General features: G+C 39.2%; 1 protein-coding gene across 2 annotated transcripts; it reads left to right on the forward strand.

Moving 5' to 3' along the window:
• The first annotated feature begins 279 nt into the window (after positions 1-279).
• On the forward strand, positions 280-22,370 carry SMPDL3A (sphingomyelin phosphodiesterase acid like 3A). 2 transcript variants are annotated; one of them, XM_023230656.3, is made up of 8 exons: positions 280-2,320; positions 8,799-9,012; positions 9,951-10,095; positions 14,430-14,526; positions 16,880-17,049; positions 18,136-18,316; positions 19,464-19,588; positions 21,740-22,370. In XM_023230656.3, exons 1-8 carry the CDS (start codon positions 2,209-2,211, stop codon positions 22,055-22,057), a joined length of 1,362 nt encoding a protein of 453 aa, XP_023086424.1. In that variant the 5' UTR covers positions 280-2,208; the 3' UTR covers positions 22,058-22,370. The 2 variants fall into 2 exon arrangements, with proteins under 2 accessions (XP_023086424.1, XP_023086425.1); XM_023230657.3 differs by lacking the exon at positions 8,799-9,012.
• Positions 22,371-27,472: the final 5,102 nt, after the last annotated feature.

A 27,472-nucleotide genomic window follows, 5' to 3' on the forward strand; every position in this document is an offset into this window, starting at 1 on the left:
AATCATCCAAAAGCTGAAGCAGGACTTGGGCTGCCCTGGCAGGACTTGAAAACAGTAAACCGAAAGTACCTGAGACAGGTCTCAATCAATTTAGAAAGTTTACTTTGCCGAGGTTAAGGATGGGCCAGTGACACAGCCTCAGGAGGTCCTGACATGTGCCCAGGGTGGTCAGGGTACAGCTTGCTTTCATACATTTTAGGGAGACATAATACAGCAATCAGTACGTGTACGATTTTACATTGGTTAGATCTAGAAGGGCAGGACAACTTGAAGCTGGGCGGGGGGTGGGTGTTTCCAGATCATAGGTAGATTTAAACATGTCCTGATTGTCAATTGGTTGATTGAAAAAGTTATTATCAATAGAAAGGCTGTCTGGGTTATAAGACGTTGTGAGACCTAGATTTTGTCACACAGATGAAGCCGTCAGGTAGCAGGCTTTAGAGAAACAGACCTTAAATGTGTCTTGTCAGACTTAAGGTTTGTGTTGATGTTAATTAGGCATGTCCAAACCCCCCCAGTCCCCTTTTTATGGCCTGAACCAGTCTTTCACGTTAAACTTTAGGGTGCCCTGGCTGGGGAGAGAGTCCATTCAGATGGTCGCCCATTCAGATGGTTGTGAGGGGCCTTCAAATTTTATTTTTTGGTTTGCAAAACAGAAAATGGAAGCATCTTGCTTCCCACTTCAAAACCCCTTTCATGAGACATGCTCCCATTAAATTACATGGGATACAAAACAAACCTTTCTATGATGGGAAAGAAATACCTTCTACAACATCTTTTTTGAGGTTAGTAATTATGGAAAGCATTTTTTTCTGCAAAGGAATTCCACGCCCTATAAATTTAAATTATTAGCTTGTCATCTCCAAGCGATCAGCGTCCTCATAAATGGTGAGAAGGAACATAGAACACAGAATCCAGCAGTTTCAGGATTATTCATCATCTTTGCTTACTCCTTTGTACACTTCTTCGCCAGAAGTATATTCAAAAAAGTTCTTTGGAAGCATTAAATCAGCCACCTCTACCTATGATTTCCATTCATCTCTGGAATGCATAAAGTATGATTTTCAGACATGTTCTAATTCTAAGACCCTTCTCTTCCCGGCAGTTTAAAACAAAAACAAAAACAAAAAACAAAACGTGGTATCTTTGAGCATTGGTTTTCAAACATCACAATCACTTTAACATGACTTGAACTGCTTGTGAAAACACAAACTGCTGGGCTCCAGCAGGTTTCTGACTCAACAGGTCTAGGGAGGTGCTTGGGAATTTGCATTTCTAACTAGAGTTCCCAGGTGGTGCTGATGTTCCCAGTCCAGAGACAACAATTCGAGATCCACTGCGGTATCCAGAACTTTTGCTGATTCCCTGCAAATCATGATACTTCAGGGCTCTCTCTGCATCGCCTCTACTGAGGAGCCCTCCCCATTAAAGCTGGGGTAGGTTGGCCCAAGAAGGGAATCAGGATCGTTGAGATTTCAGCACCCCAGCATTTTTTTTAGTGACTGAAATAATGAAAATTCTGATCAGGCTCCTGCTTGTTTGCAGATTTTAACCAGTAGCTTTTTGCCCAATATTCTCCCTGTTTCCATAATATAATTATAAACTGCTGATATACTGCTTCCTCGTCAAGAACGAAGAGGTCACTTCAGGATCACAAAAATGTTTGTAGAAGGGATGAATACCTCGAAGGGCTTTGCAATCGGCTGCGGATGCCTGGACGTCTAATTGCTCAAGGTATTATCTGAGACTGAAGAAACAGACTTGCCCTGGATTACTTGAAACTCTCCCTCTCTTATTCTCTAGCAGTATAAAAACTCTCCGCTTTTTCCTTTTTACAGACGGATTTGAGAGATCTTGCTCTCCCTCCTTCTGGCTTTCACCAAATTGAATGTCTTTCTCTATCCCCAAGCACCAGTGTGTCAGTGTTTGACATCAACTGCACCACTGATACACGAGCCTGAATTTGAGCTTCTACAAGAACATTCCTTCCTAGGCCAAACACCGACGCTGAGAAATACGAGAACAGATCATCGCTAAACAGCAGCTGAAGGCCAGGCGAACTGACTCGCTGCGGAATCTGTCTTTGCACGTGATCAGCCAGGCGTCTATACCCGCAGCCGTCTTCTGACTCCTCCTCACCCTCAGGCCTGACGGTCAGAGTGGAGCTGCGGGACAGCCCGAGCCTCCGGGTCAGCCCCGCGGTCCTCCATGGCGCTGCTGCACGCGCTTGTCTGCTGCCTGCTGACTGCTTGGCACTGCCGCTCCGGCCTAGGGCTGCCCGTGGCGCCCGTAGGCGGCAGGAATCCTCCTCCGGCTGTAGGTGAGTTGTCCGCTACCCTTCTCTTCCCAGCCAGGGCCGAGAGCGGGGAGAGACGGCGCCTGCGCACAGCCAGAGAAAGTGCGGGAGGGCAGCTGCCTCCGGCAGAGGCTCGGGCTAGCCGGGGCCCTGACGCATCCGGCGTTCACTAAGGCTGCTGGGCGCGGGGAGGGCGACCAGGGAACTAGAGCGTTAGGGCGTCCAGCCGGAAGACTGGGGCTGGGCGGCGGGGGGGAAATGCCAGCGCCAGTGGGGGCGCTCCAAGGGCGCGTCGGCCGGATTTCAACAGCCTGGCTTTTGTTTACATCCTGCATCTCAGTTGGTTTGCTCCTTGGGGAAGGAAGGAAAAGCTGCGGGACTCAAGGGAAGAGGAAGCTGGGAGTCCGATGTCCAGCACTACAGGAGGCCCCGAATCAGTCCTGAATGGAGGGGGACTGTAGTTTCCCCCTCAGCTCCGGGATGTAAATTTCAGCGTGACTCAGACTATCTTCTGTCTTGCTCGACCGAGATCGGTGGCTTTTTCTGCCACTCACCCAGCTAGAGCGCGAAAGCACCCTCAGTGTAGACTCGCCCCTTAGTCAACCGTGGAACTCACGGGGACTTCATTTCACCTGGATGTCCACTAGGCTCCCTGCGGGCAGGACCCATTTTATTCACTCCCAACACTTAACACAGTGCCTGTTACAGTAGTGATTCTCTAAGTGTGGCCCTGGACCGGTGGCAGCCCCCGCGGCACCTGAGCTTATTAGCATTGCAAATTTCTAGCCCATCCCAGACCTACTGAATCTGAACCGCCGACGTTGGGGTTCCACAGTATGCTGTTTAACCCACCCTCCGCATGATTCCTTACGTTCGGCTAAGTTTGAGACTCACTGGTCCAGAATAGATACGTTTTGGTGGGAGACTGTACAATGCCATCCGAGCCTACAGTTTCAAAAATCAAGGTGCTCACACCTCCTCAACTCCCTTTAAAAATAATTGCACTGTTAGAGGAAAAACAAAATTAGAGAAGTGGAATTCTGTTTTCTTTGGGGGAAGAGTTGTCCCTGAGACTCGGTAGCAGCACCTAGTACTGAAAGCTCTCTCTTTGCTCCTTCTGTGCTTTCTCAGGACTTGGGAACGCTGTAGGGCAAAATCTTCTCTTTGAAGGCCAAGTCCTCGTGACTCAGCTGTCAGGAGGTCTGAAGCAAAAATTGTAAATCTGGTTTCCCAACTGTGGCAAATGTCAGTCAAGAAATTTCCCCCAAATGTTTATGTATACTGGTTTCTGCTTGTATTACAGCTTAGCTTATGTTACTTTAATTATGTGACCGGTTAGGGTTTTGAAATAAAATGTCTCTGGTTGCTTGAGGCCACACAATGGCAAATTCACTGTGTTTTAAGGAGGCCTCAATGAGCGCTTTCTGGGGACTATGTGAGTCTTCACACGTCCGTTTTGGATGGGAAGCTGCAAGGTTGAATGCCCTCGTACTGAAGGGGAAGGAAGAGGGATTACTGGAGTTCAGAGGTCTGAAGTGTTACTGGAATCACTGGAGTTCAAAGGTCTGAAGTATTCACTCAGCAGTTTCACAATTCTCCTTGTTTGTAGTATTTTGCATATTTTCCACTTGTGACAACTCCCCTGCCTCCTCCTCTCAGCCCCAAATGCTTGGACTTCCTTTCAACACCCTGTCTGACTGCGGCTTGCTTGTTATGTTTTTGCTTTTAAATTTCCAGTCTTAGATTTCTGCCCTGTCAAGTCCTGGTGGTCGGAGGACAAAAGTCCTAGGAAGCTTCACATGTGTGTTTTTAGCTACAGTTCTTTAGATTTAGTAGGCTAGGACTGGCTTGATTGGTACTGTTAAATCAAACTAAATACGGCCTGAGAAGGACTCCTTACTTCTATATTTGAATCCTTGTGAATGAACTGTAACCTAGCTTAATAGTCAGATGAGACTGAAAACCTAACTTAAGAGTAGTCACTGGTAACAATAGCTAAGTTTGGCCAATCCCGGCAGCCATACTTCAACCATTCATATGCTGCTGAGTGTTCAAACTGTTCAAATAAGGAATAAGGCGAGCTGAATTATGTCTGAACTATGGTTCATTGGGTTCTTGAGGAGCAGTTATAATATTTTCTTTAGATTAAAAGATTTTCTGGTATAATTTTGAGAGTTTTTCTAGATATGTTGAACACACATATTTTTGGAAATCTTTTTTTTTTTTTTTTTTTTTTAGACGGAGTCTTGCTCTGTCGCCCAGGCTGGAGTGCAGTAGCGGGATCTCAGCGCACTGCAAGCTCCGCCTCCCGGGTTTATCCATTCTCCTGCCTCAGCCTCCAGAGTAGCTGGGACTACAGGCGCCCGCCACCTCGCCAGGCTAGTTTTTTGTATTTTTTAGTAGAGACGGGGTTTCACCATGTTAGACAGGATGGTCTTGATCTCCTGACCTCGTGATCCTCCCGTCTCGGCCTCCCAAAGTGCTGGGATTACAGGCTTGAGCCACCGCGCCCGGCCTGGAAATCTTTTTAAAGATGGTCTGCAGAACAGGAAAACGTGGTGTAGTAAAAAGAACTTTGGACTTTGAACTGGGAAACATGGTTTGGAGTGTGAGCTCTGCCACAGGCCAGACCTTGGAAACACACATGCACACCCATTTTTTTATACAGTTTCGTTAGGGGAGGGAGATGAGACTTCCAGATGTTCATTATTCATGAGTCCCAGGTTAAGAACCTGTCAGATCTCTGTTCTTGGCTTCTATTTAAAGACATCTTTCAGTGAATTTAAATGACTATCCCCTAATTTATCTGTCTGGCAATGCCATGCAGCAGAAAATCACTAGACCGGAACTCTGGAGAGACTGGTTCCAGTTAAGCTTTCATTACTGAGTCATCATATGATCTTGAGGATATCATGAAATTTGCCTTTGCCTAAATGTCATCATATATAAATTAAAGAATGTTTGTTGAAGGGCTACTATAAGTCATTGCATATTCTAGGTGCTGGAAACATAAATCTAGGTACTAAATTATATCAGAGGGGTGTCCTCTTAATGCTTTTGAGGTTTGGGTTTACTGAAACAGATACTGAAAATTTTTATAGTCTTTTTCCCCTAATCTTCACAGTATCTGGTGTGTAGATATTGGCATTATTGGTTTTCTTTCTTCTTCTTCTTTTTTTCTTTTTTTTTAGAGACAGGGTCTCTGTCACCCAGGTCGGAGTGCTGTGGCCTAATCTTGGCTCACTGCACCCTCAATCTCCCTGGCTCAAGAGATCCTTCCTACTTTTTGTAATTTTTGTAGGCATAGGGTTTCACCATGTTGTCCAGGCTGGTCTCAAAATCCTGAGCTCAAGCGATCCTCCTGCCTCAGCCTTCCAAAGTGCTGAGATTACAGGCATGAGTGCCTGGCATCATTATCTGTTTTCATGTGAGGCAGGTGAGACTGGAGATATTTGAATATGAAAACACAGAGAGGAATTGTATGTGGATAAGGGCAATGTGGACTCTGGAGTCAGATTTTCTGAATTCATAGTTTAGCTCTGTTGAAGATGATGCATGTAACTTGAATTTAATCTCTATGTGCTTCAGTTTCTTATCTGTAAAATGGAGTATACATAATAATGAGTTCATACATGTGAAGCATAAAAAATAGTACTAAACATGTAATAAATACTTGAATTTTAAGTATTACTTGGAAATGGGGTTTGAAGTTAAAACAAAAAACAAAAAACAGTAAAACTAACATTGAGCTTACTTGGTGCCATACACCTTCTAAGGGCTTTACTTCTGCTAAGTCACTTACACCTCACAGTAGGCACTATTATTATTCCCATTTCATCAATGAAATAGGCCAAGATCACACAGCTAGATTAGTGGGTGGTGGAACTTGGGTTGGAAGTCAAACAGTCTGACTCTGGTCTCCACTCTTAACCACGACACTGTATTGTTTCATGTTCATTTACTATACCCTTGCATTCTTGAAATAATACAAATACATGTTCACATTAAAACGATTCTCTGGGAACACTCTGAGCTATTTTCCATCTTTACTTTTTGTGCTAGATAAAGTATATATAAGATGGAAATAAAGATTGGAGTATTTTCTGCATTATGGAATAAAATAAAATTGCTTTTGGCAGATATTTTCAAATAGTGACTAAGTACCAAGTAATTGACCATACTACTACTTTCTTCTGGATCTTTTGTCTACCATTTCTTAGTTGTGAACATAAATGTGTTATAAAATTATAATGACAATTATGTTGAGAAGAAACAACAACCAAAAGATAACTCACCCCTTTCACCTTATCAACTATTTCACCTTATTATCCCAGCTTTGGATTTTATTCAGTTGTATCATATTGTTATAGTTTAAAGTTTGCATCCTACCTGTTTGCTCTGTGCTTCTGGTGCAGTACATGCTACTTTGTCACTTCTGATGTGTTTCTAGTTATAATCAGAGTAAACTTGAAAACTCAAAAGTGGGGAAAAAAATCTCTTTTTTTTTTTTTGAGACGGAGTCTTGCTCTGTCGCCCAGGCTGGTGTGCAGTGGCCGGATCTCAGCTCACTGCAAGCTCCGCCTCCCGGGTTTTAGGCTATTCTCCTGCCTCAGCCTCCGGAGTAGCTGGGACTACAGGCGGCCGCCACCTCGCCCGGCTAGTTTTTTGTATTTTTTTTAGTAGAGATGGGGTTTCACCGTGTTAGCCAGGATGGTCTTGATCTCCTGACCTCGTGATCCGCCCGTCTCGGCCTCCCAAAGTGCTGGGATTACAGGCTTGAGCCACCGCGCCCGGCCAAAAAAAAAATCTCTTTATTAAAACAATTTAAACATAGTCTATAAGGATCATTGGGTATATATGTAAACGATGTATAAACAAACTTGGAGGCCCTTCAGTATGGGAGTTCAGATTTATTTGCTGTGTATACTTTAACAAATTTTCCATTTGACCCAGCATGGTTTTTCCATTCTAAAATAAGAACCATAATTCCCAGTTCAGAGAGTAGTTTTGAGAATCAAACGACATAGTATATTTAAATTGCTTATCACAGTGCCTGGCACATAGCAAATACTTAATAAAGAGAGATACCACTGTGGTTGTTTGTTCTAGTATTACCTTCGATAAAGGAAACTTTCTTGGCTGAGTGCGGTGACTCACACCTGTAATCCCAGCACTTTGGGAATCCAAGGTGGGCAGATCACAAGGTCAGGAAATCGAGACCATCCTGGCTAACCTGGTGAAACCCCGTCTCTACCGAAATTACAAAAAATTAGCCGGGTGTGGTGGCACGCACCTGTAATCCCAGCTACTCAGAAGGCTGAGGCGGAAGAATCGCTTGAACCTGGGAGGTGGAGGTGGCAGTGAACCAAGACTGCGCCATTGCACTCCAGCCCAGGAGACAGTAGGAGACTCCATCTCAAAAAAAAAAAAAAAAAAAAAAAAAACTTTCTTAAGATGATTTCCAAGTAAGGATGCTATTAAATGGGCCTGGCTGCTTCCTAAAAACCCAATGGAAGCATCCTTTTTAACAGTTGCTTCCCTTAATATTATTAACATTTTATACAAGTATATATTAGAAGATGTACCTCTATTAAATAGCTTTTAAGAACCTTTGGGACTTCCTATTTTTGGCTTAAAGCTTGTATTAGAGATTTATGTTTTTTGAATTAATGTTCAGAGGCAAGGTTTACAAGAAAGTAAGAGTGATAGATAGTTCCTGGTTCTGCAGTCTGCTTACTCACTGTGTAACCCTAACAAACGACAACATATTTATATGTCAATTTTTCTACAAGAAGAATGTAAATAATTTGTGAAATCTTAAATTCTTAAAGGAGACACACTATTAAGACACAAGATGATGTCATCATTGTCCTCTCCAAAGGATACTTTCATACATTTTATTATGGAAACATAGCTTTGCTAAATACTCTTTGTTCGGTTATCATGCTGATACTAATACTGAGCTCATCCATTCTTTTTTTTTTGAAATGGAGTCTTGCTCTATCGCCCAGGCTGGAGTGCAGTGGCACGATCTCAGCTCACCGCAACTTCTGCCTCCTGGGTTTAAGCGATTCTCCTGCCTCAGCCTCCTGAGTAGCTGGGATTACAGGTGTGTACCACCACACTCGGCTAATTTTTTAATATTTTTGGTAGAGATAGGGTTTCCCCATGTTGGCCAGGCTGGTCTCGAACTCCTGACCTCTAGTGATCTGCCTGCTTCAGCCTCCCAAAGTGCTGGGATTACAGGCATGAGAAACCTCGCCTGGCCTGAGCTCATCAGTTCTGACACACTTAAGTAGTAAATTGTTCCTACAGTTCCTTGAAGCTCGTCTTCTCACAGAGAAGGATTGTATTTAACTTCAAGGTGTATGAACATTTAAATTACCAAGACTTTCCTCCATCACAGTGAGGAACAACCGTCTCTAGTCTTACTATAAATATTTATATGAAAATTCCAAAAGAGAACAAGTAGATTTATCTGCACTTTTTGTCTAATCAACAGGTCAGTTTTGGCATGTGACTGACTTACACTTAGACCCTACTTACCACATCACAGATGACCACACAAAAGTGTGTGCTTCATCTAAAGGTGCAAATGCTTCCAATCCTGGCCCTTTTGGAGATGTTCTGTGTGATTCTCCATATCAACTTATTTTGTCAGCATTTGATTTTATTAAAAATTCTGGACAAGAAGCGTCTTTCATGATATGGACAGGGTAAGTGATTATATAAGTACCATTAATTAATATTTATTTACAGTGTCCTAAGCTTCATAAGAGTGCTGAATTCCATAAGAAGATTAGTTACATTTTAAGAGTTATTTGAGTTAAAAAACTCTAGGTCAAATGAATCAACATTATTAGAGGTAAGAACAATTTTAGAAGTGTTTTTTTTTTTTTTTTTTGGAATACAGATTTCAGAAATATATCAGTGTTAACTAAGAGATGAATCCATAAACAGCACACTTGCATCAATATCTTGAGATGTTGATACTAGGTCTTCATGAAATTGTCAAAGACAAAAGGCAATAATGGAAGTTTGCCTGTCATGACAATTTTGTAAAGCATCATCTTCTGGCAGTATAACTAACTGGTTCCCTTCATCATTTTAGAGTGAAGAGGCCCATATTTCTTTACCTGGAATAATGACCATGGCTAATATTTGTAGAGTATTTACTTCGGGCTTGGCGCTCTTTTAATTAACTTATACATTGTAACTTATTTAATTTTTACAATGGGTATTATTGTTCCCATTTTACAGATGAGGAAATGAAGGCACTGAACATCTAAGTAACCTATCCGAGTATACGCAGCTGGTAATTGGCAAAACTGGGATTTGAAATAGGCATTTGGGCTCTGGTTCAATTGGCATCTGCTTTCAATTATTGCAGTTTTTAGCCTCTTATTAATCTTCAGTCAGGTAGTGAAATAGACTGGGATTCCCAGCTTATTTTTTGTATTGTATTTTGTTAATTTTCTTTTATAGGATTCTCTGTAGGGAAGAGGTAGGTGAAGAGTAGTCCATCAACTATTTAGCTGTAATCTGCTGTTTTAAAATGGAAGTGTGCAATAACAGGTATAGCAAGGCATCATGCATAAGTCTAATAACTCTTTATGAAATTGATTTTGTTCTTTACAGTCTGTCTCTTTTTCAGGGATAGCCCACCTCATGTTCCTGTACCTGAACTCTCAACAGACACTGTTATAAATGTGATCGCTAATATGACAACCACCATCCAGAGTCTCTTTCCAAATCTCCAGGTTTTCCCTGCACTGGGTAATCATGACTATTGGCCACAGGTAAATTTAATAAACTTTCAGAAGTGCTTAAATAATTGTTCCTATTAGTAGTGTCAAAATTGTGACAATAACTAGCTAGTGATAGGGCATGGGAATGGGTCTTACAGAGGAAGAATATGGTCTTAATCCTAACCATCAAGAAAGGCAAAGACAAGTACTTTGCGGACTGTAAAAGGATTCTTTTAATATTTCATGAGAAGTTATATCAATAGTGAGTTTTCAGAAGCAAATTATCCAGTTCGTGGATTATTAATTTATGTTTTCCTTCATAATCTTCTTCAATTTCTCTTTTCTTTTGAATAATGTTTATTTGCATGTCCATGGCAAGGTTAGCAAGTAGGTTAATATTGATAAATATTTACTTTTTCCAGAATTCTTATTAGGCCTACAAATATGTGCATACCCTGATCTAAGCTAGACTATAAATAAAAACAAAAACATTACAAATTACCATAAGAAGCAAAGAGGAAGGAGGTCTATGTTCAAGTCTAGTTTATCTAATTAAGACATGATTCAAGGCAGAGACTGTGTTCAGAGCATTTAATGCCTAGATACCCCTGGCTCCAACAGGTTTTTATTTGAGAACCAACCTGTGCATAACAGCCAGATAGCAGTCCTGTTTACAGCATCCTGTTGTAGTAGTGTAAAATTTTAGATTTGTACCCAGCGATTTTTGCTTAGTCCAGGGCTTGGAAATTGTCCCCTGTGGTACAAATTCAGCCCATTGCTTGTTTTTGTAAATAAAGTTTTATTGGAACACAGCTATGTTTCCATTCATTCTACATTGCCTTTGATTGTTTCATGTTTCAGAATAGAGCAGTTGAAATGGATAGAAAAAGTTTGCTGACCCCTGATCTAGACCTACCCTTCATTTTGTAGGTGAGAAAATGAAGGCTCAGAAATGTGAATTACTTGTTCAAGTGCTCAAAATCCATTGCGAGCAGAGCCCAAACTCTAGATCTTTTTACCTCAGATCTGTGTTCACTTAAACCAACATCCTTTTGCACATCTCTTGCTCTTGCCTGACTAACATACTCAATGTTTCCAAATATATCTACTTTCACGCCTCTCTGTGTCCACATTTTTCTCTTTGCTTAGAATATCTTCCATCTCATGTCAAATGAATGCTGAATGGGGGTTTTGATTATTTTTAGTTAATCGGACCTGAATACAGTAATTTTGACGAGTTGTATTCTAGAACAAGCTGAAGTTTCAAGTGACTTCTTGGCCCTGGCCTACTATCTTGAGATGAGTAATACGTGAGTCTTTTTGAGTCAGCCTGTCAACAAGCTTTTGTTCCTGTTGAGATATTAGACCACACAGTGCAGAGGCTTGGGAACAAATGAGTTCCAGCAGCCCAAGGTCACACACATTGTGTTTATATGTCTTAGGTGGCAGGAAGACTGGAATATTGGAAAACACAGGGGTTAGAGTCGTAGTCACTAGAAAGTAAATCTTTAACCAGCCCTGCCTTCCACCCCCTCCCTCCCACCGCCACACCTCCCTCCCAGCCCTGCTTTTAATAGCTTGGCCAACTTGAGTGATTCACTTAACATTGCTGATGCAGAGATCACTCATTTGTAAATAGAAGCCATAGTACCTACCTTGTAAAGTTTTTGTGAGCATTGGTGATATGAAAAGGGCATAGCTTACTACCTGCCACAGCATAAGCCCTCAGTAAGTGGACTTGTGGTGATTGTCACATTAAGTGGTGACAGGGGATACATGTTTGTAACTCCTTTGAGGATTTGTTTCATTTTATTTTTATGTCTGTCCTCTTTTTGTCAAGTCAAATCTTACAATTCAAAGACAGAAATGCTACCTAATTTCTATAACATATACTATTATATTAATATATACAGCTAGGGTAAATTGGGCAGCCTACATACCTTTAACAGTTAATTTTTTTTTTCTTTCTAGCTTATGATCTTATATCTAAAAATGTTCTTTCTGTTATTCCACTACCATCTTTCCACCTCATAGTTTTGGAAATGTCAATGAAAGCTCCACAACAAGTTTTCCTAGAGGCTGATATCTGAGATCTAACTCTGGAGAATGTTAGAAACAAATACATTTCATAAGTGCTATTTTCCCACTGAAATCCCATGTTCATGCAGCATAGCTACATAATATACATATACAGATGCATGTCCCCACCCATGACATCAAAAGTAGGTATCAGTGTGGACAGCCTGGAGGATTCTTCCTGTTGCCACCCAAGGAAGAGTCCCCATTTACTCCTACACTGGCAAGACTGGTGCCACTGAATTTGTGGGTGGGTCACTTTCCATTAGGCTTCATTTCTCAGCACTGGTTATGTCACAGCCCAAAAGGATGGGGAAGGAAACATGGTGCAATAGACAACTGGCTGTGAGAGTGATCATGGGATTTAGACCCGCCCTGAGACTGACCACCTATACCTGGACCAGCCGTCTAACTTCTCTGGTGCTTGTATTTCTCATTTTTAAAATAGAGAAGAAAGTCTAAAGTGATTTTTCCATAATTCTAAGCTTTTCCATCACCATACCATACTTGGCATCCATCCCAAAGTAAACAAGACTTTATGGCCAAGACTTTATGGCTTTTTATTATATGATGATAATGATGCATACCAATTTTTAATCAGAATCTAGATTGGCCTAAGCTGTTGTGTAATTCTCAGACAGGTGACCCTGATCTTGGACACAAACTGAAAATACATGTTTAGTCCAATTAAAACGAGTCTTTTGGTTATTACTTGCCCTGGATGTATCTATACATTCATCATGTATTAGATGCATGCATCAAGAACTACTATGACTTGGGCATCTTCTTGCAAAATAACTTTTGATAGACTCCTCTCAGAAATAGGTCTATTTTACCAATGTACAGAAGTAAATGAGGAGAGTGAAGAAGGGGCTTCAGTCATTTAACATACTTTTTTTTAAAACAAAATTAAAAACAGTTATCCAATTCACAAATGATTTCTGGGTTTTTATTCAGTATTTACTTTTTTTTTTTTTTTTTTTTTTTTTTTGAGACAGGGTCTTTTTCTGTCACCCAGGCTGGAGTGCAGTTCAGTGGCACAAGCATAGATAACTGCAGCCTCGACCTCTGGGGCTCAAGCTATCCTCCTGCCTCAGCCTCTCAAAGTGCTGGGAATACAGGCATGAATCACCATTCCCTGCTTCAGTATTTACTTTTTTAAAGTTTTGTTTGTTTTCCCCCAGGTGAGGGTCCCCATTTACTTCTACACTAGAGCTTATGTCATCCTGAAGACACTTTATGATAATAAAAATGTTTTATACTTAAAATGTATTATTTTAAAAATCAAAATATTTTGATATAATTTATGCTGCCATAAAGAGACTTATCCACATCAAAAGCATGTGGTTGTAAATCTTTCTTCAAAAAGTTAAGAAGCTTATAATAGTTTGAACAGTTCAGAAGACTTTGTTAAATTCTAAAACATGGTGTTTTCCTGTTCCCTCAGCATGCTGCATCAGGCAGTGCACGTACAGGCTCAAACCTGCCTTTGGCGTCTCTTTAATGAGCACACTCCCACATCCTTCCTATATCCTAGCTATGCTAAAGCATGAGCTTCTGTCTGTACATGGTACACACCTATGGGACTCCGTGCCTGTGCCTGTGCCTATGCCTGTGTTTGTATCTGGGCCATTGCATTTACTTTGATGCCCTTTTGTTAAGTTGATAAAATCCTTATTTAAGGCCTGGCTTAGATGGTCTCTTCACTCTCTACTCTAATTCCCTGGGCTACACCTTTGTTTTTTTGTTTGTTTGTTTGTTTGTTTTTTGAGCCAGAGCCTCAGTCAGTTGCCCAAGCTGAAGTGCAGTGGTGCGATCTTGGCTCACTGCAAACTTCGCCTCGTGAGTTCCAGTGATTTTCCTGCCTCAGCCTCCCGAGTAGCTGTGATTATGGGTGCTCACCACCACGCCTGGCTAATTTTTGTATTTGTAGTAGAGAGGGGTTTCACCATATTGGCCAGGCACTTCTTGAACTTCTGACCTCAAGTGATCTGCCTGCCTCGGCCTCCCAAAGTGCTGGGATTATAGGCATGAGCCACTGCACCTGGCCCTTGGCTACACTTGATTGTTCTTGCTTCTAGGCTCCCAGGACCTCTGGGTAGTGCCCAGCACATTGTCTTATAGTTAAGTGGTTACATTTTGTCCCCCAGTCTCCAACTAAGTTATAATTCCTTGAAGATGAAATCTATCTAATAATCATCCTTGCATCTCTGGATGCCTAACATAGTAGTCAGTGCTCAAGTAGTGTTTACATTAGTTCAGCTGTGTATCTTTACATTTCAATGGTGGATTATATTGTTTGTGGCCAGGATCAACTGCCTGTAGTCACCAGTAAAGTGTACAACGCAGTAGCAAACCTCTGGAAACCATGGCTAAATGAAGAAGCTATTAGTACTTTACGGAAAGGTAAGTGAAAGACTTACTTATTCCTATTTTGCCTCAATTTTTATTCATGTTATTTAGACTTAAATTGTTAATGTTTGCTTGGGTGTGCCAATTCTGGAGCGCAGCCCCCAGTTTTTGTGGAGGACAGTGAGTAATAATGCTGCCTGTGACACAGGTCACGAACCTGTTTATCTTGCAGGGGGCTCTTCCTGTTCTTCTTCTACTCTTTTTTCTTCTTCTACTTTTAATTAGGTAGGTATGTTCCCCATGGAGCAAAAGCTGAACTTGGGATTTCAATGTAAATAAAAGTATATGTTTCTAATTGGAAAATTGATTTCCAATTGAGAAGAGAGAATGGACAAGAGATTTCCAATTGAGAAGAGAGAAGAGAGAATGGAAAATTGATTTCCAATTGAGAAGAGAGAATTGATTTCCAATTGAGAAGAGAGAATGGACACTAACTTCTAACAAAGCAGCACAGTTATATAAAACAAACAGCTGGTAAAGTGAGAATAATTAAGCTTTTAACATGGACTTTGAGGTGCTTGGGAAAGCAATGCATAATTAGTGCATAGTAAGGCCTTCCCTGAGTCATGTCTAAAGGCCCTCTGCTTCAGTGGCTCTTGACACATCGTTATGTAAATCCCTGACATTTTGTGAGCTTAACTGAGGTGCCCAGCTGTTAAATTAAGACTTTGGTGTTTTTAGAATGTTGAGACAATGTTAAGTTAATGGCTAGACTTCTCTCAGTTAAAACACTTCTTTCAGTGTTTTTGTTAACCCTTTGGCTTTTGCCACTATTTTGTTATTATTTTGGCTAGCATGCAGCAAATCATAGTATTTATGAATTTGAGACATGATAGATTAGAATTAGACTATGGTTCTGATTAATCTAGGGAACTATATCTAACCTTTTTTTTTTTTTTTTTTTAGATGGAGTTTCACTCGTTGCCCAGGATAGAGTGCAATGGTGCGGTCTTGGCTCACTGCAACCTCTGCCTCCTGAGTTCAAGTGATTCTCCTGCCGCAGCCTCCTGAGTAGCTGGGATTACAGGCACCAGCCACCACACCTGGCTAATTGTTGTATTTTTAGTAGAGATAGGGTTTCACTATGTTGGTCAGGCTGGTCTCAAACTTCTGACCTCAGGAGATCCACCTGCCTTTGCCTCCCAAAGTGCTGGGATTATAGGCATGAGCCACCATGCCCGGCCTATGTCTACTCTTCTACTTCACGTCCTGCAAGACACATGGAGAGCTTATGCAGGTTGAAGGGAGAGCCACAAAGAATGATCAAGATTCCTAAAGAAATGCTCTGCCTTCTAAGAAGACTCAGCATAAAGCAGGGGAGGCAGAAAAAAGCTGAGAAGTGGAATGCAGGCCCTAAGAAAAAACCATATGAGTTTCATAATAATATCCGTTCCAATGATAGCTCTCAAAGCTCCAGTTAAACACTGGAGTATAATATTAAGTTAAAAGTCATAGAAGGCATCCTGAGAAAGTCTTAAAGGCAAAAGTGATTTGGAGCAGAGATGCGCTGCATGAGGGGCCTCAAACTTTGTCATCCCCGAGGCCCTAGTGAGACCTGTTGTCATTTTCTCCTCCCAGGACATGAAAGGCAGCTTCTCAAAAATAACTTCTGACAAATTCAAACCCAACTGCCCTGCTAATACCGTAGTAAAAATAATAAGGTGTTATGACTACAAGAAAGAATAGAGAAAATTAAAGGGGCAGTGACCAATCATGATTGAAAGCTAGGGAAAGCCGTGCATAGTGAGTAGGCTCAGGGCAAAGAAAGCTGAGCCAGATCTTAGTGCCTAGCTCTGAAAGTACCATTGCAGCAGACCCTTGGGTGTCCCATCGCCGGTGGTTCAGAGGCATGAGTGGAGTGATGCCTTAAAACCTCTTCTCCCCTGAGATTGTAGCAGCTGTGGTTTGTCTGACTTTTTTTTCCAAGTAGTCTCTAGCAAGATCCATATGTGTTACCATTTTTTGGATTTTATATTTCCCAGTGTCTCTCATCTTAAATCCCTAATCACAAAAGTAGAAGTTGATGTGTAAATCTTTCTTTCATAAAATTCAATTGCATTGCTTACTGCCCAAACACTTATTTATCTTTTCATGTGAATATTGGATACAACTGTTGTTATCTCAATATGTTGGAAGTGACAGCACGGGGCCTGGCACCATAGCAGGTTTTCAGTAAATGCTTGTTAAATCTGATTCTTATCTAATGACAGCCTATCTATGTGCAAACTAAACAATGAGAAATAAGCACCAACCTCCTGACTGGATTGTAAACCTCAGGAATTTGCTTTCACAATGTTTGTGTGTATGTGTATGTCTTCCTAAATGTGTTTTAAAATTGTTTTTATAGGCGGTTTTTATTCACAGAAAGTTACAACTAATCCAAACCTTAGGATCATCAGTCTAAACACAAACTTGTACTACGGCCCAAATATAATGACACTGAACAAGACCGACCCAGCCAACCAGTTTGAATGGCTAGAAAGTACACTGAACAGCTCTCAGTGGAATAAGGAGAAGGTAGATCTCAAAGACCAAAACCATCTGGGAATAAACGGAAGGCAAAATTTGTATGTCTATTAAACTTGGGGTGGACTCCAGTATCAATAAAAGTATTAGAATTTGAAGGGTTTTTTTTGCATAAACACTTTGTAACTCATGGATTTTCTCTCTTTCTTTTTTTTTTTTTTTTTTTTATTTTGAGACGGAATCTCACTCTGTCGCCCAGGCTGGAGTATAATGGCGTGGTGTTGGCTCACTGCAACCTCTGCCTCCCAGGTGCAAGCGATTCTCCTGCCTCAGCCTTCCCAGTAGCGGGGATTACAGGCACCCACCACCACGTCTGGCTAATTTTTGTATTTTTAGTAGAGATGGGGTTTTACAATGTTGACCAGGTTGGTCTCGAACTACTGACCTAGGTGATCCACCCATCTCGGGCTTCCAAAGTGCTGGGATTACAGGTATGAGCCACTATGCCTGGCCAACTCATTGTAGTTTTAATTTTTTTTTTTTTTAAGAGACAGGGGTCTCACTTTGTTGCCCAGGCTAGAGTGCAGTGGTGCGATCATGGCTCACTGCAGCTTCAGTCTCCTGGTCTCCAGTGTTTCTCCCACCTCAGCATCCTGAGTAGGTGGGACTACAGGTGCACGCCACCACACCAAGCTAATTTTTTTTTTTTTCTGTTATTTTTTGTAGAGACAAGATTTCACCATACTGCTCAGGCTGGTCTCAAACTCTGGGCGGCTCGAACTCTGCTTTGGCATCCCAAAGTGCTGGGATTACAGGCCTGAGTCACCTTGCATTGCAAGTTTTATTTTGTCTTGCTTTTACTGCTTTTAGGATTAGTGGACATCTACTGGTATAAAAAGAGGCCAGTTCAAAAAATTGTGACTGAAGTCACAGTTGACTTATATCATCAACAGTGCATATATAGTGACCTTAATAGTTTTATAATTTTGTCTCTATAATTTATAAATAGAAGAGATGACATATTTGCTTTCTAAATTTTAATTAATATACTTTCAATCTTGAGTATCCAAATGTCATTTGGTTGTGACCAATGTGCAGAAAGATTCTCATGAGGCCTCCTTGTGTTTCTTTTTCCAGGTGTACATCATAGCACATGTTCCAGTGGGGTATCTGCCGTATTCACAGAACATCACAGCAATCAGAGAATACTATAATGAGAAATTGATAGATATTTTTCGAAAATACAGTGATGTCATTGCAGGACAATTTTATGGACACACTCACCGAGACAGCATTATGGTTCTTTCAGATAAAAAAGGTAATGTAATGCTGTGTTTGCATCTCCCTAGTCTAAGAGTCTACAGCAAAGCGGTGAATATCCAGTCAATTTGCTGATTTAGTAAATTAAACATTTTATTTAAAAATCTGCCAGCACTAGCCTTTTCTGAATTATCCTCAATGGTTGTATGATGAGTGTCCAAATCATAACATTAGGCCTGCAGCTGGATTTCTTCAACATAAGCTCCTGTTAGCTCCACAGGGCCAGCGTTATTTATTTGCTGTCAACACAAAAGCCACAGAAACCCTCAGCTCACTGAAATTTTCTTTTGAATCTTCAAGTTTAAGGAAATATCACTCTATTTTAACTGCTACACTCAAGTTTCTTTTGATGTTACTTGTTTTGTTTCTTAGAATTTAGAAAGCAAAGCACAATTTACACAACAGCTTAAAATAAAATATATTAAGCTCTTACTTGTAAGTTCTTATTGATACATATATAAGCAGAGAGAATGATACAAACAAACTCCCATGTATTCATCACTCATATTCAACATCTATCAAGATTTTTCACTTTTTTTTTTTTTTTTTTGAGACGGAGTCTCATTCTGTTGCCAGGCTGGAGTGCACCCTGCGATCTCGGCTCATTGCAACCTCCGCCTCCCTGGTTCAAGCGATTATCCTGCCTCAGCCTCCTGAGTAGCTGGGACTACATGTGTGTCACCATGCCCAGCTAATTTCATCATGTTGGCCAGGAAGGTCTCCGTCTCTTGACCTAGTGATCTGCCCGCCTCGGCCTCCCAAAGTGCTCGGATTACAGGCCTGAGCCACCGCACCTGGCCTTATATTCTTTTAATTTTTTTGCTGGAGTATTTGAAAGTGAATCTCAAACACTGGATCTATTTCAGCACTACATATTCTATATTCATTGCTAAAATATATGGATAATTTACGTAACCACAAACTTACTTAACAAAATCAACAATAATTATCTGGTATCAATAACAAAAATGCCCCTATATTCTCAAAATTGTCTCTTTATAGTTGTTGCAAGTCAGTATCCATCAATGATCACATATCACTTGGCTATGTCTGTTGATCTCTTAATCTGGAACCTGTTTATATTTTTAATATAGTTAAACTCTATTATTTAAAAATGTTTGTTTATGTGCATATGTTTTGTTCAGGAAGTCCAGTAAATTCTTTGTTTGTGGCTCCTGCTGTTACACCAGTGAAGAGTGTTTTAGAAAAACAGACCAACAATCCTGGTATCAGACTATTTCAGTATGATCCTCATGATTATAAATTATTGGTAAGTTGGCAGATTTCAGAGCTGACCCCATATTTATGCATATCTTTGTAGTTTTCATTAGTTTAGTTGAATTTTTCTCAGGACAGTCATGTGAGATGTATTTTATGTTGAAATATCCTGGCATCCTTCTTCTTTTTTATACTTGCAATGTTACCAGGACTTACTAAGTGTGAGCTGACGAAGTTAGTCTTTGGAAGGCTGTTTCTATTCTTCTAAATACTTCACCTTTATTTAGATGCTTTCATTGGTTAGTGCCATGTTTGTGGACTTGTATACATACTGTTTCACTAAACCATGTTCATTCTTCTTCTCCCGAATATAAGTATCAAGAAGAGTGTAGGCTCTGTTACCATTCCCTCTCATGAACCATTATTTCTAAACTTCTCTGTGTCCCAGTGTATTTATCCATGAAATGGGAATTAAAATATTATTTAATTCACTCAGTTGCTATGAGGATTGCATGAACAAATCTATGTAAAGCACTTAGAAAAATGCTTGGCTCATACTAAATGCTTAATAAATGTTAAACAAGATTTTATTTTCTTTTTCTTGTTTTGTAACCCAGGTTTGGCTCGTACTAAATGCTTAATAAATGTTAACAAACAAGATTTTATTTTCAAGTTCTTGTTCTGTTACCCAGGCTGAAGTGTAGTAGTGTGATCATAGCTTACAGCAGCCTCAAACTCCTGGGCTCAAGTGATCCTGCCACCTCAGCTTCCCACGTAGGCAGGACTACAGGCATGCACCACCATGTCCAGCTAATTTTTATATTCCTATTGTAGATATGGGGGTCTCCCTGTGTTGCCCAGGCTGGTCTAGAACTCTTGGGCTCAAGTGATCTTCCCACACTGGCCTTCCAAATTGCTGGTATTACAGATGTGACCCACTGGGCCCACCCAAAAAATTCTTTTAAAGGAAAAAAAATTGAATTGGATATTTAGGACAAAAGCTCTTTGGAGCAGCTTCATGGCTCCCTGCTTTAGAATAATTTAGCACAAAAGACTGGCCATTTAGCTTATGGGTACTTCAGTTTGGATAACTTCCCCTTTCTAGAAACATAATTTCAAAATAATTCACGTCAATTAAAGCCATTATTGGTATAACTGCTTTTTTTTTTTCTAGATGAATTTAAGTAGGAGATGGTTCTGTTATTCCCCAGAATAATGGAGGGAGGAGGTACAGTGGCAGAAATCTGGTCTGGGGAAATGAAACAATTTGTGATAAATTAATCCAAAAGAATTTTTTCTACAACTTTCAGTTGCCTAATTTTGGATCTGAACCTCAGATCCAAAACACACACACATGTATATATCTATCTATATATGTGTTTATGTATCTAATACACAGCATCTGAGGTTCAGACCCCGATGTATATATACATGTGTACATATGTACCGATGTGGGGAGATTCTCCTGATATAGCACTAAATAATTTCTAAAAATATAAAAATAATTTCTTGTATAATTTCTAAATAATTTCTTAAAATACAACAATGTATATAGTAAGACTCCATTTTTTTGACAAAGCCAAAAATGTAAGTATGCACATTCCAAATATTTATCTTTGTTTAGATATAAAGCCTAGACTACCACACATACACTGGAGTACTGACAAGTGTTTAACAACTAGTTCACTGAGGGGAAAAGTGCCTTAATTTGTAGTGTTTGCCAATATCCATGACAGAAATACTCACATCATGGACAATTTCAAGCTACCAAAGTGCCACAGATTTCCTTTCCTTTTTCCTTTCCTTTCTTCGAAGTCTTGTTCTGTCACCCAGGCCGGAGTGCAGTGGCGCAATCTCACAATCTCGGTTTACCGCCACCTCTTCCTCCCGGATTCCAGCAATTCTTCTGCCCCAGCCTCCTGAGTAATTGGGATTACAGGCACCCACCACCATGCCTGGCTAATGTGTGTGTGTGTGTGTATTTTTAGTACAGATAGGGTTTCACCATGTTGGTCAGGCTGGTCTCAAACTCCTGACCTCAGGTAACCCACCCGCCGCAGCCCCTCAAAGTGCTGGAATTATAGGCATGAGCCACAGCGCCCAGCCTAAAATGTCACAGAAATTTAAACATGAACGCTTCTTGTTGTACAGTGCCTTATGTGCCAAAAAGTGAACCAGGTTTCGTTACTGTTCTTAACTGCAGGATATGTTGCAGTATTACCTGAATCTGACAGAGGCGAATCTAAAGGGAGAGTCCATCTGGAAGCTGGAGTATATCCTGACCCAGACCTATGACATTGAAGATTTGCAGCCGGAAAGTTTATATGGATTAGCTAAACAATTTGCAATCATAGACAGTAAGCAGTTTATAAAATACTACAATTACTTCTTTGTGAGTTATGACAGCAGCGTAATATGTGATAAGACATGTAAGACCTTTCAGATTTGTGCAATTATGAATCTTGATAATATTTCCTATGTAGATTGCCTCAAACAGCTTTATATAAAGCACAGTTACTAGTATTTCACAGTTTTTGTTAATAGAAAATGCTGCTCCGATTCTGAGATCAATTTGTGGGAATTTTACATAAATCTTTGTTAATTACTGAGTGGGCAACTAGACTTCCTGTCTTTGCTTTCTTTCTTTCTTTTTTTTTTTGATGCCTAAATGTAGATATCTTCATCATTCTGAATTGTATTATATATTAAAACTGCTCATTAATAGAACAATGGATGTAAATTGGATGTAAATATTCAGTTTATATAATGATACCTAATTTATACCCTTGTTGAAATTGCCATTTATACAATAAAGCAAATTCTTTATCTCTAAATATGATGAAGTTTTCTTAACATGATGATTTTAGTTAAAATCTGTGTGTTAACTGAGGTCCAAGTTGTTTACCTCTCATATGTAAACAAAGGTTACCACTGTTTACGTGCACTATCTACTCTTGGGAAAATACCATGATCATTAGGACCATGCTGAAACATCACAGGGCATGTATTGCCTAGCTTTCTTCATTCTGTGAGTCTTTGGCATTGCTAACTTTTAAGGATGAGAATGTCACACATACTTATTGCAACTGTAGTACTAACATAAGGCCTGGGTCCTAGTCTAGTGCCTGGTACCTAGTAAATAATTGTTGAAATGAATTGAAAGCTATGAATATTTTTCAAAGAAACATCCTAGATTGCAGTGATGGCATTTTCTTTGTCACAGTATTCCAAGGTAGGACCAAAATGAGCCTTGTATTTAATGGGATTGTTTTTAGGACTCTCCAATGGCTCAAGCTGTTTTCTGCTTTCAGGTTAAGAAGGAGAATTAAAGTAGAAATGGAGGGGAGAGTGGGAGAGACTGGGGGATTTAAAGGAAGAGAAGATTGTATATCCCAAGTTTTTGGCATACTGGAGAAGACAGTTAAAGAAAAAAAAGCTCGTCATGACACTTGTTAAAGATGTTAAGGCAAACGTTATCCAAGGTAGACCCCAATGATAGGTATAGGGACCACTGCAATGGAATCCCACAGTGAGGGAGAGACAGTGGACTCAGTTCTGACTTCAACAAGGCTGAGTGGGGATTTATAACCAAGGAGCAGGGCGGGGATCAGCGAATGGAAAATTACCAGGAGGAAAAAACATCAAAGGTAAGAGCTTTCTGGCTGTACCAACTTGATAGGATTATTGCTGAAGGCAGGCCAGTGTGATAGGATATCAAGGGTGGTCAGATACCAAGGGTGGGGCATTCTCCCTAAGCCAACTTAACAGGATTCTTGCTCAAACTGGATCCTGCAAGAACAAAGAAGGAAGCCCAGTGTTGGCCTAGTCAAGCAGAGGAATTGGAGGAGCCTGACTAAAGTTTTGGTCAAAAGAGAGAGTCTTTGTCAAGACATAAAATGAGCAACCTTAGATTGAGGAGAATGGAACTCATCGTCCTTATGACTAGCTTGATTTTGTATATTAAAATGTCTTTTAGATGTAACATTGCATAATAACGAAACCAAATTATCCTAATTTCCAGAGAGCTAATAAAATAAGTATTATAAAACAAAGATATCATATCTAAGAAACAATCATGATTCATTAGGTAAACTTTCTTTTAAAATTTTTACTTTTTAGGTTTCAACACATAAATTAGTATGTTTTAAAAGTGAGAATGCTGAAACAAAGCAAAAATGTATTATAAAATAGTCACATCATTTAGAAAACTTCATGCCTGCAATTATATTTAAAGATGGTATATTCAAATGACTAGATTGTGTATTCATACATTTTTTTATTTTTAATTTTTGTGAGTACATAGTAGGTGTATATATCTTTGGGGTACATGAGATATTTTGATCCAGGCATGCAATGAGTAATAATCACATCATGGAAAATGGGGTATCTATACCCTCAAGCATTTATCCTTTGTTACAAACAATCCAATTACACTATTTTAGTTATTTAGAAATATACTATATTCATGTATTCTCATACTTATGGACAGAGGTTCTAAGAAAACAAGTTTGCAACATGTAGGAAAATTTAGAAACAGTGAAAAGCAAATATGGTTTTAGCTGACTTGGAAAATGAGTCCCAGCACCGGAAATGTTTGCAGGGTTATTGTGGAGAAAATTTCTGCATCTGTTGAGGGTTTGGTGCAGTGAATACTTAGGGTCTATCCTACTTTATTCTAGAGTTTTTACATTTTTAATTACACATTTTTGTATTCAGTTTACTTTCCTCTTGAAATAGAAATAAGTGATTTTAAAATCTGAGTGACATTTAGGGACATTATCAACAGTTAAATTGATCTTTCCATTGTAAAACCAGAACATGTTACAATTATTTATTGTGGTTTATTTCAGATTATGTTCAGATAAACTATGAATTTTATTATGTCCACAGTAAAACTTACCTTAATTTGCCTCTGTTTATTGGTGGTGCTTTGGCAAATTCATAAACTGTATCCTGTTTAGATATAGACACTGCTACTTTGAAAATGGTTTTGAATGAACATTAACCATATATTGGTACGAAAAAAGGGGATCGGGAGCGATGCCTCACACCCAGCGCAGTGGCTCACACCTGTAATCCCAACACTTTGTGAGGCCGAGCCGGGTGGATCACCTGAGGTCAGGAGTTTGAGACTAGCCTTGACTACATGGTGAAATCCCGTCTCTACTAAAAATACAAGAATTAGCTGGGCATGGTGGCAGGTGCCTGTAATTCCAGCTACTCAGGAGGCTGAAGCAGGATAATCGCTTGAACCCAGAAGGCGGAGGCTGCAGTGAGCCAAGATTGCACCACTCCACTCCAGCCTGGGCAACAAGAGAGAGATTACCTCTCAAAAAAGAAAATAAAAAAAAATTGTTACAGATAAACATGACTTACTTCTAGAAGTGTATTATCTGCCCCGTCCCTTCTGGTACTGCCTAAACCACGCTAGACAAATGTTGAGGAGATAAAGGAAAGGACAGATAAGATGCTTTGTGTTTTTAAAATTTGTTTTAATTTTAATTATTATGGATACCTAATAGTTATAGAGTGCATGTGATATTGTAATACAATCAGACAATGTGTAATGATCAAATCAGGGTAATTGGGATACCCATCACCTTAAGCAGGTATTATTTCTTTGTGTTAGGAAATTCCAATTCTACTCTTTTAGTTATTTGGAAATACACAATAAACTATTATCAGCTATAGTTGTCCTATTTTGCTACCAAACACTAAATCTCATTTCTTCTATCCAACTGTTTTTTTGTACCCATTAACTATCCCCTTTTCATTCTGTCCCACCTCGCCAACTACACTTCCCAGCCTCTGGTAACCATCATTCTACTCTCCATCTCTATGAATTCAGATTTGTTTACTTCCCACATATGAGTGGGAACATGCTGTGTTTGTCTTTCTCTGCCTGACTTATTTCCCTTCACATAATGTCCTCCACATTCTTCTATGTTGTTGCAAATCACAAGATTTCATATTTTTATGGTTGAATAATATTCCATTGTTTATATGTATCACATTTTCCTTATCCATTCATCCATGAGAAACAGTGTGATTTCCTATCTTGGCTACCATGAATGGTGCTGTAATAAACATGGGAGTACAGATATCTCTTTGATGCATCAATTTTCTTTCTTTTGGATATATACCTAGCAGTGGGATTGCTGGATCATATGGTAGTTCTATTTGTAGGATTTTTTTTTTAGAAACCTCCATATTGTTCTCCATAGTGGCTGTACTAATTTACATCCCCATCAACAGTGTACAAGGGTTTTACATATATGAATAAAAACCTCTATGTGTGTGTGTATATATGTATATATATATATATGCAAAGGACCTGAAATTATACATAAAATATGCATTATATATTTATTATAAATTTAAATAGAATATGCATATTAATTATATATGTATTATATAGTTATATTGAATATGCATATTAAATATATAATCATACATTTATTATATATAGAGGGCCTCTCTAGATTTTTATATACTATATTTATATATAAATATTTATATATTTATATATTATATAGAGGCTCTCTATATAAATGTGTATACATAGAAGTTTTATATATATAAAATATATATAGTGAGAGGTTTTGTATATATAAACATATATTTTATAGCTGTAACTCCCTTCTCTCTCTATATGTGTGTTATATATATAAAACCTCTTTCTCTCTACACATGTATAATATATATTATATATTGATACATTTCTGTATTGCAAAGATACATATTTATATATTTTTCTATAGATAAAATATATATTATATTTATATATGGGTAGTTCTATATATATAAAATATAATATATAGAGGGGTTTTATATATAACTTATGTATTATATCAATAATATATAACTATATGTTATTAAATTTTATGTATATATAGAAAGAGAAGGTGTTCTCTTGAACTCCTGGACTCCAGTGATCCTCCCACCTCAGCCTGCTGAGTAGCTGGGACTATAGGTGCATGCCACTACACCTTGCTAGAAATAGTTTTAATTAAATTATTGATGAGTTATCTAATTTTTTTGGTGGAGAATGAGTTCCCTTCTCATTTAGAATCCCCTACTTGGATTAGTTCTCCTTGGAGCAATTATATGGATTAGCATAAATGTGGGTGGACAGTGTCCATGGAACACTGGACAAAATAATGAAAAGATAAGGATCATGTCTATTCTATGACTTCGATTTTGGAAGACATACCTAAAGTTCCTATTATACAAAATTATCCTTATTAAACATCAGCATGATTCAGCATCCTTACTCATTAATAGAATGAATTTCTTTCTATAATATGTATTTGTTCTTTAATTTAAAAAATTTAAAGCAGTATAAACCTTTTATCTTTTATTATAACACTCCAGATCCTTTGCATTCTGTTCTATACATAATGCATTTCCTTTGGAAAGTTTGGTGTCCTCAAACTTTTAAGAACTAATGATTTAGGAAGATGGCTGAGGATATCCCCTGACCATTGCCTTGTAGGCCTGGAGGACTCCTTTTCATACAAGACCAGGGATTGATATGGCTCTATTGGTTTCGTAGCTTTATTTTTCATTCTCAATGCAGACTCCTACATCTCCCATCACCAGCCATATTCTAATTAATTAAAACAGATTGTCAGTTTCTAAACACAAATGCAATACCCATACCTTTACCTTTTCTCATGTTATTCCTTTTCCAGTCTAAACTACCCTATTTCTTCCTCTCCAAAACTATTATTTTTTCTAGAAGACCCAACATAAAATTTACCTCTGTTGTTAAGACTCATCTAATGTTTTTAGGTATAATGAATCTTTTCTTCTTGAGGCCATCGCAGCACTTTACTTACAATCAGGAGTGCCACTGATCACACCTCCTTTTCTCTATTTTCCTCACCGCCATTACTTCTGGGCAAATAAGGTCTCTGCTTTACTCGACTTTGTA

The sequence above is a fragment of the Piliocolobus tephrosceles genome, chromosome 5 (genome assembly GCF_002776525.5).
Source record: "Piliocolobus tephrosceles isolate RC106 chromosome 5, ASM277652v3, whole genome shotgun sequence".
NCBI classification, from domain to species: Eukaryota; Metazoa; Chordata; class Mammalia; order Primates; family Cercopithecidae; genus Piliocolobus; species Piliocolobus tephrosceles.

Coding starts and splice junctions, on each gene's coding strand:
- SMPDL3A (XM_023230656.3), top strand. CDS start 2,209: ATGGCGCTGCTGCACGCGCTTGTCTGCTGCCTGCTGACTGCTTGGCAC. Junction 2,321..8,798: donor GAATCCTCCTCCGGCTGTAG/GTGAGTTGTCCG, acceptor TCTAATCAACAG/GTCAGTTTTGGCATGTGACT. Junction 9,013..9,950: donor TCTTTCATGATATGGACAGG/GTAAGTGATTAT, acceptor TCTCTTTTTCAG/GGATAGCCCACCTCATGTTC.